General features: G+C 40.4%; 1 protein-coding gene across 3 annotated transcripts; it reads right to left on the reverse strand.

The window, feature by feature from the left end:
• Positions 1–1,563: 1,563 nt before the first annotated feature.
• On the reverse strand, positions 1,564–18,787 carry ssh1a (slingshot protein phosphatase 1a). Of its 3 annotated transcripts, XM_086173795.1 has the most exons (15): positions 18,671–18,787; positions 16,559–16,596; positions 11,453–11,550; positions 9,725–9,789; positions 9,001–9,122; positions 8,364–8,432; positions 8,116–8,181; positions 7,639–7,833; positions 7,456–7,549; positions 6,823–6,951; positions 6,593–6,639; positions 6,335–6,481; positions 5,087–5,287; positions 4,282–4,984; positions 1,564–4,163 (listed from the first exon to the last, which is right to left on the reverse strand). In XM_086173795.1, the coding sequence occupies exons 1-15, from the start codon at positions 18,749–18,751 to the stop codon at positions 3,063–3,065; spliced, it is 3,156 nt and encodes a 1,051-aa protein (XP_086029921.1). In that variant the 5' UTR covers positions 18,752–18,787; the 3' UTR covers positions 1,564–3,062. The 3 variants fall into 3 exon arrangements, with proteins under 3 accessions (XP_086029921.1, XP_086029922.1, XP_086029923.1); XM_086173796.1 differs by lacking the exons at positions 16,559–16,596; positions 18,671–18,787 and adding an exon at positions 13,542–15,083; XM_086173797.1 differs by lacking the exons at positions 11,453–11,550; positions 16,559–16,596; positions 18,671–18,787 and having other exon boundaries at positions 9,001–9,154.
• Between the last annotated feature and the right edge of the window lie 806 nt (positions 18,788–19,593).

Raw genomic sequence — 19,593 nt, forward strand, 5'->3', positions numbered from 1 at the left:
AATTTAAGGTCTCCGATTGACCTTCTCCACCTCTTTTTGTTTTTGGACAGTGGGCAGGAAGCCATCGCAGACACAGGAAGAATATGGAGACTACAAATCAAACCAGAGACCTTCTTGCTGGGAGGCAGAGGAGCAAACCACCGTGTTTTAAATGTCGTGTTAAGATGTTTAAAGGTTACTTTTTTTTTCCTCGTGGATGCTGTATGAAAACTTTCAGAGGATGAAATGAGGGATTCCAAAAAAAAAAAAACACCTCATAAATCATCAGTTGCTGTCATACCAGACATTTGAATCACTATTTGAAGCTATGATTTAAAAGGGGATTCATCTATTTGTTTTCTCAAGGCTTATAAATGCGCAACAGGAAAACAATCTTAGATTGGTGCGATCCTGGGTTAAGATCTGTGCCGTATACAAAAAAAAAGAATTACATTAGCACTAATCTCGTCACTTTTATCACCATGGAGAATGAGAATGAGCGTAACTTGCAGACCTCACATATTTTAACCTCATAGGTGTGAACGTGCGTCATGCCCATATTCGGTTCCTGTTTTCCCTCTCAAACACTGTGCGCATACCACCGTCACGCTGCTGCACTCCAGGAGCCGAGATGAAATAAGGGGAAGATGCTAAAACACTTTTCAGTGTCTGGGATAGATGGGGAGTAATTGAAACCACCCTGGTGGGTCCTGAATTGTGGGTAATTATCTCTGAAATAGCTTCAGCCCTTTTGTTTGGTTCCTCTCGCTATAGAAACGTCCAAAACAGGATATGTACCCAGATGATAAAACAAAAGCGGAGATATGACAGCCAAGAATTTACCCGCTTTAGATGAGGGGAAAGGGCCGACCCACTCGGAGGGTATGGATTGCAGGCCTCTACGTTGACAGACGGGCAGCCTGCTGTCTTCATGTTTCGGCCAACCTGATTTGTATTTTACAGTCCACCTCTGAATTGAAGACATTCGGTTAGATGTGACTGCCCTAATTCACAGGAACACTCATGATGAATTCATCTGATTCTGCCAAATGTTCACTTTTTCTTTTCGCAGAGGACTTTTTATATTAGATATTGCTGGAAACTCCAGCGTCACATTTGATGTGCATGCTCAAGAACACCCAGACTCTTCAAATCTCTCATTCTGCTGTCACACATAAACATCTCTGGTGCTTCAGTGCTTCATCACATGCTATACAGCGTATTGGCCGTTCATTATACATTCCATTCATTATACAGACACGCACAGGCATAAAGGCTAGGAGGAACATGAGCGTGCAACTTAAGCACTTCACTGATGTCATGCAAACACAACGGCAAGTCAGATGTTATATAAACCTGGCTGTTGGCGAACCGCTTTCTTGCCAGAGTGTACGTAACAAGGGATGATGATGTAATTACATACTCACACACACGTCACAGTGAGGACACTGCAAATATCTTTTATATGATTTAGCTTTGCCAACAACAATCTTGAACACTGATACAGTGCTTGATATACTACTTTTGTCCTCGGACAAATGTAGACTTTAAATCAGCTTGCAAGAAAAGTCCTAAAGCCACCCATTTTATTCAAAAGACATGTTTATTTCCATATTTACCACATACAGTACATTATTTGACCAACATAAAAAGTGCAATATGCATTCAAACTACAGCAACATACAGTACAAAAGTTACTGCATACTTAAATATAAAAAGAAAATGGTTACAAAATGTGAAGTAACCTATTGTGATCCAAGCTTTAAAACTCATTGTATTGAGCATTAAAAGCCTAACAGCTATGAGCCAAATGACTTCTCTGAGTCTCTTCTGGTTCTCCCAAAATGTGCAAAAAGATGTGACAGCATTTAAATACGTACATGATTGAAATGATGACTCACATTTTATACAGCCTTGATGGTTTTTCCAATTTTTTTTTTTCAACAGCCAAACAACTTTGGTCTCTTACATTTCAAAAAGTAAAAATGTGTTAAATGTGTTGGCAAACCGTATGGATTTAAATTATTTTAAAAAAAGAAGGTATGCAAGTTAGGTTTTGTGTGTGTCGGTTTCATAAGGACTAACAGAACTGTGGTCGGAGTAAAAAAAAAAAAAAAAGGATAAGTTATATGACTCAACTGTCATAAATCCTCAATTCCTGTCACATTTGATATTTGCATTATGGTTTCAAGCCATACAGTATGACTCCTCACTCTGGTCTCCCAAGATCATTGTGGGGAATGATGAGGTCAATAACATTTATGTTATTTTGGAAGATAGCTCATTTTGTACCAGTATTCACTCAATTAAAAAGCAGTGCAAAGGAACAACAAACTCAGAAATGAATCTGGTGTTTGTTGAAAACAGTGAGCATGCCTCTGGCTAAACAAATCCACACTCATCTCTCTTCACCTTCCACCCATTCACTCGCGTGTTCTTGTACTTCTACTTCCTCGTTTCATTGCGACATTAGCGAACGAAGTGAACTGAACTTCCGCTCTGTCATTCATTTCTTACAGAGTCCCACGAATGCATCTTGAGGTAATCATTTACCTTTCAAACATCTTAAAAAACAAAATGTGTGGTAAACAAATGTATTAATGCTTTGCTTTCCGTCAAACACCACCCAGCAGCTCACCTCATAGGCTACCACTTTGTACCAGACAGGTAAAAATAATTTCAGTGCCGATGGATACCGCACCACAGCTCGGTACACATCAGGTATAAACCAGCTGTGAAGTTAAAAGTTATAGACCTTCTTGTATCATCATACATACTGCAGTCTAACACACTGTGCCTCTGGTCTCATACATAAGGCACTTGTTTGTCCATGAATCAAACCAAGTTAGCATTGAACTGATGGCTTTACACACTTATCGGATACAGCAATAAGACTTTTACTGTGAACAGCAGTTTGAGAAACAATGTGGCAAAGGAGTGTGAGCTCCTCAGGACAGTTGGCATTTTCATACGTTTCCTTAGACTCAACTCTTTCAAGTTCCTCGATTCTGTACAACCTGGACAGCTCCACTGTTTTAGAGATGAGTGGGTAAGTGGGGAGCCTACTGCCTCTCCCTGATGTGTCAGCTTCTGGGCTCACCTCCTAGCGCTCTCTCTGGAGTGGCCAGGTCCTTGCAGGGCCGAGGTTGAGCCGGGGTGCAAGGGGACTCCCATTCCAGGCCGTGATCCGGCTCTGGGGACAGCGAGAGGAGCAGCAGTGTTCCTGTTTCTGAGGAGCAGGCTGAGCACAGGTCTTCGGAGGAGAAATTTAGGCTGCCCAACTTCGCCAGGGAATTGGAGCGCTTGAGCCTTGAGGGCACAGTGAGGCCTGCCAGACGCATTCGGGTCTCAATTTCCTGCGCCCTCTGACGTACGAGGCCAGGTTTGCCTCTCACGCTGCGCAGGCTGTCGCTGCTGGAGCTGCGGGTCAGTGTGGAGCCATGGGGTGAGGAGGTGGGTGTGAGTAACCCGGACCCCACCACCCCCAGCAAGGCTTCGTTGGTTAGTGGCACCACCAGGGGCTCTAACCGTACTTGGCACGGAGTAGAAGATTTTGTGTAGTCCCTGGTAAAGCCAGAGAACTCTTCCTCCTCATCGGTGTGAAAGGGGCTCTTCTTGGAGATTTGGCATGCATGTAGAGGCTTCAGATAGTGCAGGCTCTCTTGGGACAATACTGAAAGTCTCTCCAGTCTCTCCGCATGCCGACGAACCAGACCAGACCTCCGCAGTTCTAGGAGAGTCTCCTGTTGTTGGTCAAAGTAGCAAGCCATGGCAGGTTTTCCGTCCTCCAAATCCATTCTCACCAGCTCAGGGACAGCTTCCGAGGAGAACGCGGGACGCCCTTTCTCACAAGCTTGGTTTATATCTAGCACATCGGCACTGTTCTTCACCTCGGCGAGGTACGGTGCGTCTCCCGGCTGCTCCTCTCTATGGACTAGAGATGCAGAGGGCGAGGCAGCACAATTGGCAGAATCAGACGGAGAACCACAAGAGCCTAGCAGTCCAGCTGAAGATTCGAGATCTTCAGATTCATCACGGGGTAGAGGGACTGAGGCCCCCGTGACTTCAGTAGGGCTGGGGTTAAGGCAAAGCTTTGAAATCAGAGTTGGAGTACCTTCTTTCTGCATGGATTTAGAATCCTTCCTAGACAGTGAAGTACCACCGGGGACAAAATATGCTTTTTCCTAAATAACAGAAAAAAGGAAAATAAATGTCAGGAGGATAATTGAACGGTGAAATTGAACATGGTCAAAAGCCCGAGCATTTCATTTTGGTCGAGTCTTAGCATTATTTCAAACTCACATTGAGGTTATGCTGAAAGCTCAAATGATTGTTGTTATTGGAGTTTTCGTTCAAGGTTACCAGGTCCATCCCATTTCCATCTGCGTCCCCTTCCACCTCCACATCTTGTTCTTCCTCTCCTCCGCCGCCAGTTTCTCCACCCCCTCCATCATCGGGCTGCATGAGCACCTCCATCTCTGCCTCCTCCTTTTGAACCTCTTCTTCATCCTCCTCCTCCACGGTGCTGAACTCCAAGCGGAGCCGCAGCTCCTCCAGTGGTTCAGGGCCACGGCTGCAGGTCTGTGCAGCAGTGCCCTCTGCCGTGGGCCCAAAGGGAGGCAGCGGCAGTCCTTCACGCCCATTGAAGGCTTCATCATCCAACAAAGCGTCGCGTTCCACATCCTCGATTTCTATGAAGACCTTTTCCATTCCCAGAAGAGGAGGGCCACGCACAGGTGTTGACGGCTCGCTGTCCAGCGCTGAGTCAGAGAGTCGCCGGAAATAATAGTTGTTGTAGGCGGGGTCAATCTCCAGAGCAACAGTCCTGCAAGGTGATGCACATGCAGCGCCTTTAGACAGCACCTCTTCACAGCAGGGGGACATCCCCGGCTCTGGGGTTGGGTGGTCTCCCTCCTCCCCGCCGCAACACTGTGCCGACCCCTGCTGCCCCTCTGCCATTTCGCAGTCTGCATCTGGATGCCACAGCTTGTTGTGACGCTGTTTACTGGAAATAACGGAGTACAGATGGAAAATAGAGGTCACGGAAAAAAAAAAGCGAAAAGACACACGTGATCGTCACGCACAGAGATAGACCAGTGAACCGTACCTCGCATCGAGGATGCCCTCGTACTCCGCCAGTTGTTTCATGAAAGCTGGGTTGGGTCGCGTGATGCTCCTCTTTTCTTTAACAAAGCTGTACGCTTTTTCCAGCGACCAGTTGTATTCCTTCATGGCATAAGCGATGACGGTGGAGGCGGACCGACTGACACCCATCTTGCAGTGGACTAGACACTTGGAGTGGTTCTTTCTGTGGGGGGAGGATTCAAAATAGCACAGGGAGCATCTGAAATGGTGCTATTTTGACTGAACGTTGTCAGCTCTCGGCTAATATGGACCAGATTTGACATAAATAGCAAAAAGCATGATTTTTGTTGGAATGTGGTGATATAAATCACTTGCTGCTTAAATCAATGTTTGTGTTCATTAAATGATGTTCTTTCAAAGGATATCTTCTCAGGGGTTTTAGATTCAACTTTAAAATACTTTACAATTTGAGCATTGTACTTTATAGCTATTCAAAAAAGAAGGCTCTAAAGACTTTAACCTTTATCTTATTTTGGAAGATAACTCGTTTAGTACCAGCATTCACTCACCTAGACATGAGCTGTTCTCACAGTCTGTGATTATACTCCCACCAAGTGGTGGAATTTGTTTTGGCATCTGAGGCACACAAACTTCAGTGCCAGTGCCCAAGATTTCATCCATGTCATGCGTATGCTGTACGTGGCGGGTACTGTTTATTCATTTTTAAAATTGAAAAAATATCCCTTAATGCTGCTGCTGGTATTTGGAATAACACCGCTTTTGCTTCTCCATGCCCTTTGTGTTTGGATGCCTTCTAAATCACTATTGACTTTTTTTTAACGGTATACATAAACACAGAAATTTTTAATTAAAATACAGCTGGTTGCTATGTAATCACAGTCATAAAACACCACTGCTTTCTTTCTGAGCACATCTGAAGGACAGTGAAGCTTTGACTAATTAGAAACCTACAAAAGAAAACAACACCACGTGCAATGGTAACACTTAACACAAAATACTTAAGAAACTGAAGTTACGATGGCTTTACAGACGGACATATTTCAGGGAATGTTCTAGGAAATGCATCTAATGCGCTGTGCAAATGGATAAATGCATTGAAATAATTTTGAATTTTCTTTCGCAAAACCCAGACCTGCTCACTGCAAAGGAAAAGTAGAGGATGAATTTAAAGTTGGACATTTCAGGATCACACATATTTTTTTGAGCTACTTGACTGGAAACAACATGTCGCATTCCTCAGAAAACTCACTTTGCTTTTACAATGAAGTTGTATGTGTCGTTCCAGTGAGCCAGCAGGTCAGTGGCCTCTTCATCGTAGACACGTATGTTGTGGTAACTGAATGTGCCAGGAAAGAAGTTGTCTATTTCCCTCGTGACATTGAGAATATAGCCCACGCTGAAGAGGAAACATAATGTTAATGGACATTCTTTCTTCTGAAATCTGTATTTAATTTAGTATGTTTAGCCAGAGTTTTTTGGGGTTCCTCTTTAATATGCAATAAATCACCCAGTCTCTTGCAACTCCTCCAAATTAGATGCATTCCACTCAGAGCCCTGCAAACAGATAAAGAAAAACAATGGTTACAATGCATTTTTATTAAAGTATGCAACGACTTCTTCTCGTCCAAGATTAAATCATTTTCTTGATAGGTGGGAGTGAGGACAGGCATTAAAAAAGTGAATATCATAGAATAAGAAACATTTATTGAGAATAAGCTATGGCATTTGTAAACCTACCAGGTAGACATGATCAAATATAAGAGTGGCTTTGTCCATCTGTCCAAGGATCAACAGCATCTCGTTATCGATGAACTCTTTGTACTCCTGAAGGTTGCAGTTCATATGTTGCTCCAACTCTGTACGGATCTAGAAACAAATTCTTGCATTAGTTCATCAACATCACTGTGGGAGCCTTTACTTGGCTGTGGCTATTCATTATTGGTACAATCAAGTATTCTATTGATTTTTTTAATTTACAACTGAGGGTTCTGATTATTCTATTTGGTATGCTGATGTGTGACTTTTCAAAAGATGAAAAAAAAATTATTTTAATGCAAGCAAAGAAATCTTGTTCTGCATCACCAAAAAATGGTTTGCATCACCCGTTTTTTAGGTGCAGAGCCACGATTTACATTTATTGTCAACATGACTAGATGGATTTTGATTTAAAATTAACAAATCAGTGAATTTGGTCAAAAAAAAAGAAAAAATACAGCTGAACTCTAAAAACATTGAGAGATAGAAAACCAAATGCAGCTGTGACCCACTTAAATATTACTGTCAGTGGAGACACTTGTTTGGATGCTGCATATATTATGATGTACAATAAAACCAATACAATGTACAACAGCTGCTGACACCAATATTTACCTGTTTGCAGGTGACGTTCTCCAGATCCTGGCACGTCATGATACTTCTAAGTTTGGCTTTGATAAGGCACTCTGTCCTCTCTCTCTCGGAAGGCCTATTGGAGACAATCTCTTGTTTCAATCTGACATGTTCCAATGACAATAGCTTTCACATGAAATTTGATGTGTGATTCTACTGACTGACTTGTCTGCAAATATGGTGGGTGAGTCTGGCCGCGTAGTCTCCAAGTCCTTCATGGCATTCCACTCATTGATGCAACTCTGGTCTGAAGAAATACAGCTTTCATAATAGCCCATCCAGGTGAGAGCCATTCCACCAGGAAAGTAGTTGTATCTACGGGAAACCTCGCAAGCCTTGTGCAGCACCTGGAGAGCTGACCTAGGTTGTGGTGGATTAGAAAAATACATTTCAGTGATGAGAGTTTTTTTTTTTCCATTTGATAAAAAGACAAAATAACTGAGCTATGAAACCTGGTCATCTAAGACCATGAGCAAGTTCCTGCATGTGCCTCTTACAGCCAGCAGGTGGCGGGATTGCACAGACCTGCTCCACCAGACCGTGCAGAGTGACACACGAGTGCATCACATGCAACCAAGAGATTTATTCTGCTGTGTCATGAAACGTTGTGGACAGTCATGATGGCACTAGAGGATTACTCACCACATCGCCTGCACTGAGACAGGTTTGAAGACATGAGTCCGGCCTGCCGTGTTCACAGTAAAGCCCCTGAGGTGCAAATGAAACAGATGGTTATTCTCAGGGATGGGGAATCATGTTGCATCACGTCTGTAGTGTCAGGTGTCAGATGCAGTGAGGAATAAGAGAAATGTTTGAGAGAGTTTATATGAAATAATGGCAATGCACTCTACGTCCAGAGAACAGGGTTTATATTAACACAGGAAACTCACCCATCTCCATCCAAACGGATTTTAGTGTCACTCCACAGGGGCAGCACCATGCCGATCGAACAGCATTTACTTGCAGTGGAGAAGAAAAATTGAAGACCATATGAATATATACAATATAAAATGTCTTTTGTTCTCATATGTCAAAATGCTGCACCACAACTCCATATGAAATTACTGTACATGAACACATATACACACCCATACACACACGCTCATAAAATCAGAAATACAATTCCAAGTTTTGATTATATGACTTCCAATTGAAATGTGTGTCACAGCGTCGGCATTGAAAAATCTAACAGACTGTGCTGCATCCTCATAAAGACTTCTCTGGAGCGTAAATAACGTTAATGCTGATAGAAACAGGCGCTGCAAGGGGGTAATAACATGTTTTACAACATATTGGTATTCATGATTAGGTAATTCTGCTGTGTTCATCATGTGCAACACCATTACCATTATAGTGAAAGATGACCCAAGTAGGTAAAATCAAGTTACATGGATAATTAAATGAATGAGGCTGTAAGTATTAATATCAATATCTAATATCAATCACTTGCACAAAATGTCAAATTTGGCCTATTAATCAGTGTAAAGAAACCGCAGCAAACCCTCCAACCGAGAGTCGTATTCTTACCAGTCTTTGTTGGTAAAGTCGATCCCGAGCAGAATGTTCTCCTCTGTGTCCTGTCGCCCACTGGTGTACACAACTACCATGTACCGCACACGATCGGACCATGCACTCTCCAGCCGAACGGCCTGCACGAGGAGAACACCATTTAACGCAAAGCCTTTCGGTCAATATAAGATTAGGAAATCTAATACGCAACATAGTTTATTTTCCTTATATTTAAGGAGAAGCTTCTACAAATTGGACAGATTTTGCATACACATTGTCATATGTTAGTATGTAAAATGATACAGCTAATCTTACTCTGTGAATTACCCTTAAAATGTCATACTTAAAAAAAAAAATCCTGCATGCCTAAAAATTTAAAAACTATGGGTGTGTACAAGTTTAAATTCTAAGAAAAATAGATAATCCCATGCATCATCTGCCATGTCCTGGTTATATCGGAGAAACAGGACAGGAGGCTTGACGTAATAGGTCACCTAAGTCCATTCAATGAAATCATTCAACATCATTCTAATGCAGAAATGGCAGTTTGGAAACATTTAGTAATGCTTTCCAAAGTGTGTTCAAATCTGTTCTCATGTAAAATTTATGGCAAACACGGAAATGGTGCTAAGCACATCATAAAAAGCACTCTGAGGGATTTACTATGCCAGGGCATTAGTCAATCTCTTGTATCTGTGTAATTTGTTAGTATGTGAATTCATTCATTCATGTCGAATCTCACCAGTTTTATCCTGTCTTCAGAGCGAAGAATGTTTATCATCACCTGTAGGTGTTGCGGTAAGTCGCCTGTGGAAGAATATCATAAAGGTAATGATTGACATTGGACAGCTGTTTGTGGGATGTGTTTATCACTCTTCAGTTAATCAAATGAAAATACCTGACTTGAAATCTAGACCACATTTCATGAACCTCTAAGGTTTCTCACCTCAGGTATGATATGCCAGTTAAACTGGATATAAAGCAGGGTGTGAGAGATCAACTACAATGACCACTTGCTGGTGTTGTGAAGACAACGTTGGTGAAGTCAGACAAAGCATGTCATCCTGGCATGCTTTAATTATACCTTGTGCCAGTGCTCTATCGTTCTTTATACTCAGGTCGAATATTATATAAGAAAGTGACAAACAAATCCTCAAAGACATTAAAAAAGTCACCAAATACTTTTTTCCCTCCCAACTCTTGCCAAGGGAAAACTAAAGGAGCATTCTGTGAAGTGTGCACCTTGGCCAACACCAACAACTGTGGTAATACACTTACATGTTTCTCCTTGATCACACATCAACATCAAGTTCTTATGCGTATTAACTGGCTAGTTTTTAGTGTAATACTGATTTAAAAAATGAAGTAAAAAAAAAACAATACCAATCATAAACCTATTGAGATGAATGACAACATTAAAAAGGGGTAAAAACACTTCATGTGATTTAAATCTGACCAATGAGGAAGTGTTGGAAATCTAAGCAATGTTTACAAATTAACAAATGTGCTTTAAAAAAAAAAGCTAAAATTTTGAGCAAAAAACACCAATTTAAAAGTTATATTTGGTTTGGTTTTTGCCAAACCAGTTTTTGCTATGTCGAGGTAAAACTGTGTGGTGTGCGCTTTGGAGGAAACCAGGTGAATCAACTGTTTTGAAAACCTTGATTCACCTGGATTCATGTTGCTGCTGTTCCGTGTGATAGCAGCTGCAACTTATTAAATTCTTACACATGTTTTGAATCTCCAAACACTTTAGCGATGGTTTGTAGATGCAAAGGAGCGAAAGCAATAAACATGTTCTCCTTCTGCTCAAAGACTGTCTTTAAAATGTAACTGGTTAGTGCAGTTTTCATGTAATTGTCTTAGTCTGCATACATTAAATAAAGAAAGCAGTGTGTTTACTAAAAATTTCAACAGACCTTGAAAAATTATATATCTATATCTAAAGCAGAGGAGCTACTTTTACTTCAGTCACTGACAGCAGATCACCATTTTTTTGCAAGCAGATACTTTAAACATCTCGTTGTAGTGACATGCTTATTATTTGTTGTTTGTTTTTTTTTCTTGTTACCTCTCTGGCTTCACTGTGGAGAGCAAAAAAAATAACTTAGTTTTCAGACTGTTCAGATGACAATCGACACTTTGAATCTTGAATCTTGAACAGTGACGAGAAGTGTCACCTACAATGATTCTGCACACTGGATTGGAGAACTAATCTGACTAAGCTACGTGTCAGGAACATGCTCATTAACCAGGCCGACTCCATCCTGCTCCCCTCAACCACAAACATCTGTTACAGTTAGAGGGAATCCGACATTAACTCATGAGGCAATCAGACGACAACCTGGGCTGAACAGCCTGACGGTCTGATTGATGGCAGATTGATGGGCTCAAAATCATGTGGATCAGCAATCTGGAGAGTGGAGTGAGCAACTGTTGTGCTAGGGTTTTTGAGCCTTGTGGTTCTTACCTGCATGTTTGTGGTGAGGGTGTACTTTTTGGCCCTGAGTGTTCCCCTGCTGCAAAAAGAGCGCAGCTCCCTTCACCATAAAGAAACTCTCACTCAGGCTGTAAAAAAAACAAAAGAGAAGAAAAGGCAAGCCCTCAGTTTTGATTAGACACATGAATGTCAAACGTTACAAAAAATACTGCATGGCAACAACATTGCAAGATAAACTATTGGAAAGTGAGACTGAAGACTTCAAAATAAAAACATATTCAATGTTAGAAGAAGAGCAGAAAATGTTATTTGCAGCAGGTAAAATCCAACAACAGCCAAATGGAAAAAGCCAAGTTTACCCATCAAGAGACAGACCTCAGTTCTGCACAAGCATAAATCAAGTCTGGACACTGACTGCTTATGTCCTTTTATTCTCAGGTCCTTGACGCTTTGGTCTAATCATTAGATCTTTGGACTCTACTGTAACATGGTCCCAAAAAGTGATTTACAGCCAGGAAATATGAAAGTTTGATACATATTCATGTACATTTTTAAAAATTGCAGAACTCTACCCCAGTCTGAAAAAAATATTCAAATTCACAGCTTAGGCAAGACATAGTAATAGATAACTGCATTAACAGACAGCAACTTTTCCTCCAGACTGAATTTAACTAAAAACCTGTCACTGAACACAGATGTAATGACCTTTGTCATCTTGTAAATACTGTAGATATTCTCACTCAACAGCCAAATAAATATACTTCTCTTTTCCAGGTAATTGAAGGGAACATACCGCCAAGGCAATAGCCATATCAATTGGATTCACTGGGCAACAGAGCAGTATGGCAGGCACTACTCATATTTCCCAAAAACAGGAATGAATAACTTTTCAGGGGGTAAAAAGCTGTAGACTCCTTGATCGTTAGCACTTTCTCACATAGATGTAAAGACATGCAATTACACACATAAGAGCAAATTACTCTCAATCTGAATGTGGTTGAGTGACTTTCTCAGAGTCCTATTGTCTCTTTCCCCATTTAGGATTTATTGTCTCCGTGCACACAGAACAGAAAGGCAGATCGGAGAGCTGATTCAAATGAATTTGACAAAATGAAAACTGAATAACAAGCACGGTCTGCTTGTTGAACCTCTGTTGTAACAAGCAAATGACATGGCATAGGACCCATAGAATAGAAGATTACAGGAGATATTAAGGAATGATTGAATTACTTGATCAGTTCTAAACCAGTTCTTTGACTAGACATTTAAACCCACATATAGAAAGACATAATTTTTTATGCAAAATATACTTAGTTTTAAGGACATTCAAATACACTCATACACCACTGAAAGAAGTTCCACATTGACAAAGCTAAGGGGTGGACAGCCATAATCATTTCAGTTTGACAGATTTTTTTTTCATTTGTCCTCTGTTTGAGATTAATGGGGGTGTCGGGGGGTAGTGAAGTGTTTACAAATCGCACCATCTCATCCTTCCTTTCTACTAGTAAACTAGTGACAAAACTGTTGCATTGGAAAATTAATAGCCCATATTTCACTGAAGCCCGAGGATGTTTAATCTAACCGGGACACTAATTAAAAGTGCCCTGGTGACAAAACACTGGGGTAAAAATGTTTTAAAGCAAGCAGGCACTATGTGAAAATGTTTGCTGGATAACCTCAGTGGTTTGACGTGATTTCAAACTAACAGGACTCACAGCCCTGCACTGAGAAAAGGACCAGCACATCAATTCACAGATACAAAAAAAAAATTGCTGATGCAATGATTCATCATTATTATCATTATTATTATGAATCACATCAGCCTTTTGCTTAGCTTGAGTTCACTATGTTATTCAATCTATTGGACTGTTGAAATGTAATGCTTTGCAAAACAACAAGGCTCTTATTCATACAGCCGTAAATAAATATACTAGATCTAAACAATGCAAATTCAAATTGACGAGTCAGTTCAACAGGTTTTCGCTAAGAGCTCAAACCAACCAATTATTATATTTCTCAACATTCTTGAATTAACAGAATGAATGGAAGGCACTTCCATTCATTCTGTTCATTCAAGAATTTCGAACTCTACTGAAAGCATAAACTTTGAACTCACATGCGGTTTATCTCATTCTGGGTCAACACAGCGTTTTCCAAAAAATAGGGTAGAATCTTCATTGCGGCCTCCTGTATTGGTTCTACGACCAGATGCATTCTGTATAGCTACTGCCTCTTCATCCGTCGTCACAAAATGTGAGGAAGCAAAGTGTAAAACATAAAGGTTGGATTGGAAGCTTGGTCACTTAGGAGTGACAGAGTGACGGGCAGTCTGTTCTCATCTGTGCGACAGAAGGGATAGGTGTTCAGATTCCACTCTCATGTCAACTCCGCCCTCATTTGAGCGTCTGTGTGCATGAGGGTAAGGCAGGCTGGCGGGAGAAACAAGAGTCTCCACCCGCTAACTTGACGTGCAAACAGCTGTCTTCTCTGTTCCCAGGCAGCGTCTTCTGTCACACAGTGTCAAAGACTGCAAAAAAAATTTGGTACATGCACAGTACCCTTCTACACCAAAAGTAGGCTAAAGCAAGCAGTCACATGTAAAACTGGTAACCAAAAGTAATAACCAAAATAGATACACCCCGATAATCTCAGTAAAGGATTCCCAACAACAATTTAACACCAGTTCGGCTTCACAGATTCCAAAAGCAGTAACATCTTTGCATTTAAGGCCGCATACGTGCCAGGACTTGTTCATGTGACGTCAGCCACTGGCACTACGGCATAGGATTTGTTTTAAATAGTCAAGTAAATGCCACAACCGTCTCAAATAGGGTCAGGGGACATTTCTCCAAAATGCCTTTTTGACAACAGAAAAGACATGCAATAGCAATAGAGAGGAAATACGTTGTCTACAAGAATCATGCCACTATGTGATGTTTTGTGGGCTTTGTGCCAGATTGTGCGATTGTCAGCCAGCAACTTTAACACATTCCTGGCATGTCCAGTACAGACTCAGCAAGGTTCTCTTTGGGTGTAAAGGTAAAACAGATACATTTTCAGTTAAAACATGAATAACTTGTGATGAGACACTAGGTCAAGAGTCAGTTTAATCCTCTGCTGCTATATACCCCGTTTAATTTGAAATACCACTAAAAGGCAAATACAATTATCTGTAAAAATGTCCCAGAGATTCAAGAAAGATTTAAAATATTTGAAGTGTATCTGCACATAAATTTGACGTCATTTTTTCAACATTCTTTAAATTGAAACAAGGAATCGATAAGCAGAACCAGAATATGAACCAGGTTGCCGACCCTTATCATATTGCTCCATTATGGTTTCTGCCAAAAAACTGTCAGGAGAAGGCAATGAATCCAGTGCAGCTTGAGAGATGAATTTCCCCTTCCTTAAGCATGAACTTTAAATAAGCACGTTCTCTCTTCTTCCATCACAGCTGACTCAGTGAAAATGAAGATCAGGTTTCCACTCAGTCACAGCAAAATACATCCACTTCCAGGGTCTCGTAACGCTGTTTAACAAAACTCCGTTAATGCAGGCTACTGGCGTCTCTGCGTGTCTTCCCAGCAAAGGTACCACTGGTTCAGTTTAAGTGATGAAAGCACTTTAGTGAACCTATTTGGTGCATTCCAACTCATGGTTGAACAAGATCCCAGGTAGTGCTTCGAGAAAGCTTAACATGTGGACCGAGCATGGATGGGAAGGGCAGTGAGAACTGGCAATCACCCAAAACACCCAAATCCCATTACGTCTAGGCTTATAAGGGAGGGATTAGCTTGTCTTTCTCCTTCAAATAGGCAGCGCTGGCTGTCAATCACTTAAGAAGTACCAAAAACAAGCTACAATGTGATAGATAGATAACATTGCAATATGAAGGGGAAGGAGTTTATGTCAAAAGATTTACACCGCCATAGTCCTTTGTTGGTGTAAGCAGAGAAAAATAAAAGGGTTTCAAGTAAATTCAAACGGTATTAATGTTGCGCTGAAGTTTATGCTTAAAAGAGCGGTCGACATTCCAGACAATGCACCCCATATCTGCATGCATACACACATTCGTGTTTGAGTCTGCCAAGAACAAAGTAGCTAGATGAAATCATGCCTTGGTTCAGTGCCACAGACACCTGCATGATGTTTATGTTGGCCTCCATCAGCCCCTGAGGCTTGTCATCGTAATCAAGGTCAGCCAGGAACAGCAGGCGCAAATACTCTGGCTTGGCAATGGTTTTAACTGTCCATCAACAGATAGGGCTATCAATGTAGACAAGATCAGAACAACCTGATCTTAAGAGAAATATGTCTGACAGTTCCTATGCCATACTACACAAAATATGTTACTGGCAATTTTATTACATAAGAAGGCTTACCAGTCCCTCAAAAATGGAAGCAATCTTGAGGCAAGACAAGACTTGCATCATGCTAAGATAATTTCTAAATGCATGCGTTGCTTCGAGACATTGTAGACTGTAAATAAACCAGTCTGATATTTGTCTCACAAAACAACTCATTTGAACTGAATAGCACTGACATCTTAAATTCCTCATGAGGAACAATGAAATGATTTTTCACTTAAAACCACTTGAGTTCCTATGTCACAGGTCGTAATCACTGATTTCCCATCCACAGTCATAGGCAACAAAGACGCAGCTATCATTTACAATAGATAATTCATATGCTTTCAATAACATGTCCTTATTCACACAACAAATGATGACTTTTGATAAAACCAGTAATGTAACCCACATATGAAATGCAAAGAAAATATACACAAAAACAAAAAGACTAAATTTCTGTCACACATTATGTATACATTAGAAACCATTTCATCAATTTTAAATACGTGAAAAATACTCAAGAAATACCACCCCAAATGTTACCTACAAAACTTGAGAGATTCAAGTCATTGCATGGTGAAAAACCCTTGCCTAGAGACATGTGTTCTTTCTATACTGGTGTTAAATTGCTCTGTCGATGCCAGGGAGTCTGTGGCCAATACACATTTTTACTTAATGACTCAAAGACAGACAGACCAAATAAGTCCCCAACAACTAGTTATGGAATTCAACACGCATCATCATGAATTAGATGCGTTACACATTAACCTACGCATAAACATACCTTTGATTAATTCGCCGTTCATCTTCACTCCCGAAATCCTGTAAGGAAAATAAGAAAATGCTAAATTCCACAGCAAACAAACACATTGACAGTTGAATTGAATTGTCTTTGCCTGCCATTTGAAAAAAAGGGTTTATTAATAATTTCAAAATTGTAACCAGTTATGTGCCCAGAGCAGCCATTGTAAGGTGTCTTTACTGTATTATTCAATTACTATGATTTCCAAAATAACAGAACAGCATTTTCAGGAACTCACTTTTTACACAAGAGGCTGTGTGAGCTGTATAGAAAAGTCAGAATCAGGAGTTCATGAGAACAGAAAGAAGAGCCCAGAGAAAGAACTCACTAAATTAAGAAATATTAGGGAACACTGCATGTCAATCAGTCTGTGGGACAAGTACATGGCTTTGATACATTTTTCAATGAAAAGTTTATCTAATTCCACATATGGCTGAGTTCTATGTGCTCTTTGAGTATATTAATTAGCAACCATTTGTGACTTACTGGAAAAATACTTTATATCTAATATATACTTAATATTTAATATATAGAGAATTTTTATTGGGATTAATAAAACATATAAAGGTTAACAGACAAAATATATCACAACAATTAAATAAGCATTTTTTGTTTCTCCTTGTCACAGATATCACATAACAAATAAAATATTGAAATTAGCAGGGAAGGCAATGACATACAGGAAAATGGGAATGGACTTCAACAGGAAATATTTCATAAATCGTCATCTTACTCAGTGCGTGAAAGAAGAACGAATGTTATGTAATGTCAGTTAACACAATACCATGTACATAACATCGAAATGTCCATTATTCTTTTCCAAGATCTCTCGTTTTCTGCTGTCGTTACTCCACTACTCCACCCACCCCTCCTGAGTAGATGACATCATAGCTGCAGCAGCTTCCTGCCAGCTCTATCTGTTCAACCTCCCTCGACTGCTGGATTGCACCAGCCTCTGTGGCAGGACACCAAGGTCCAGTGACAACAACCGCTGTGAAGAAAACCAATTCAGTTTAAGAAGTAAATTGCTTTGCAACAAAGACCAGCGGCGTTGCATCTGTTACATCCCACAGGGTTTAAAATTCAGTTTTATGTCATGGAAAGGATTTTAAAAGCAATAGTTTTTGTATTAAAGTACAGCTGTGGGTCAAACACTTGTGGCGTTCTAATGTTTATCCTGTGGATGTCAAGCTGTCAGGAAAATGTGGTGTTTCTGGTGAGCCATTCTGCTCCACTACAACGGGTAGTTAGCGCCCTCACCCGGTCGTAAAAACCGGGGAATTAACTTGAACATGGCAAAGGGAAGTTATCTATGAATAATTGCATATCTGACACAAAGACAACCACTGGTTCAAACTGTCCAGAGAAAGAAGTGTTACTCTGACGAGCAACAAGAGAATCTCCGATTCATTTTTCTACGTGTGGCAATTTCAAAATTGCAATCGTGCACTTCCCGACCTAATCCAAAAAATCAACTGGACAACATTGTCTTCGTCATCTAGAATTACTTGGAGCATTTCTGAACAAATAAACACAAGCAAAGGTCGTAAAGATGCATTTGTAATCCTGAACAACTGTTATTTGAATTTAAAAGTGGCAGAGCTCCAGCTATGGCTGGAATATGATGTAGTCATATGGAGTGTAAACACTATGGGTGTTGTGTCAGGGAGACATAACCAAAGAAAATACTTAGACCATTTCATTATACTCAATGTCAGCCATATATATCATAAACTGCTAACGTAGGCTAACTGTTAACAGCTCGTATCATTCAAATTGCACTTGTCTAACTAGAGCCAGAGTAAGTTCTCTAATGAATACCCAAAAAATAAAAGGTTGCCAATATGACTAACTTACGTCTGTTAAAATAATGAAAATGTACAACCCAACCGCCTTATCATATCAATACGCTACATCAACTCATAGAAACGAAGACGTTTTTCTAGCTAACGAGTTAGCATTGCATGTTAACTAACGGTAGCTAAGGTACTTTAGCTTCAATCAGCGGGCCTTCCTCCGTCAACATATCCAGCTATTCCAAATACGCCGCACCACACCTGGACGCTGTCGTTGTTCTCCCAGGGCCACACTCACCTCTCCGGCGGCCGTGGTCGTCGTGCTGGCCGTGGATGCAGCGCTCGGGGTCGGGGACCGCTGCAAAGTGACCAACGCCATGGCTGGAAGCTGAGGATGTACCGGCAGCCGCGTCGGCCTGGCGAGCTACTAGCGGCTAGCGGTACAAGTGATGGATGGACGGATGGATGGATGGAGAGAGAGAGAGAGAGAGAGAGCGAGAGAGAGAGAGAGAGAGAGAGAGAGAGAGAGAGAGAGAGAGAGAGAGAGAGAGAGAGAGAGAGAGAGATAATCTGAAGCCCCTCAAAATACTTGGGAATTTTGTTTTGGTTGTAACATAGCTATACATTTTATGTTTACTTATGTTTTTCTGTATCTCTACCTGTAATGGTAAAGCAAATCTATCATATTTCACACCAAATAAGGAGATATGGAGTGCCATATTAAATATATCAAATATTAAAGCAGAAAGACAAAAAAACAAAACATAAGAATATTTAAAAATAGATTTATTCATTTTTTGGTCAATGATTAAACATTATATATTTTTAGGTATTTTCCCACTACATACTACTGAAAGGGTCGACTATAGCAGTAAAAACACCTCAACAGTTGAAGTGACTTATTTCAATGTTTGTCAACTATACCATGCTCTTGACACAAGTTTGGACTTTAAATTATTCATTTTATTGTCGCAATAATAATAATAATAATAATAATAATAATGAAACAAGGTTTGTGACAAAGAAGATGATTTTAGCAGTAGAAGAAGACATTATTTTTGAAAAATTACTTTACTTTTTTCAATTACACTTACTTATTAGAAATAGATAATTGAAAAAAATATTCATTTTAACTAGAAATAGTGAAGCCATTCAGGTCATAATATAGGGTGACTCCTCCGTCCAACCTGATTCAGGTGTTTGATTTGGATTTTTGGATTT

This window comes from Fistularia commersonii, chromosome 26 (genome assembly GCF_037954325.1).
Source record: "Fistularia commersonii isolate RoL2024-O1a breed Wild chromosome 26, RoL_Fcom_v1.0, whole genome shotgun sequence".
Classification (NCBI taxonomy): Eukaryota; Metazoa; Chordata; class Actinopteri; order Syngnathiformes; family Fistulariidae; genus Fistularia; species Fistularia commersonii.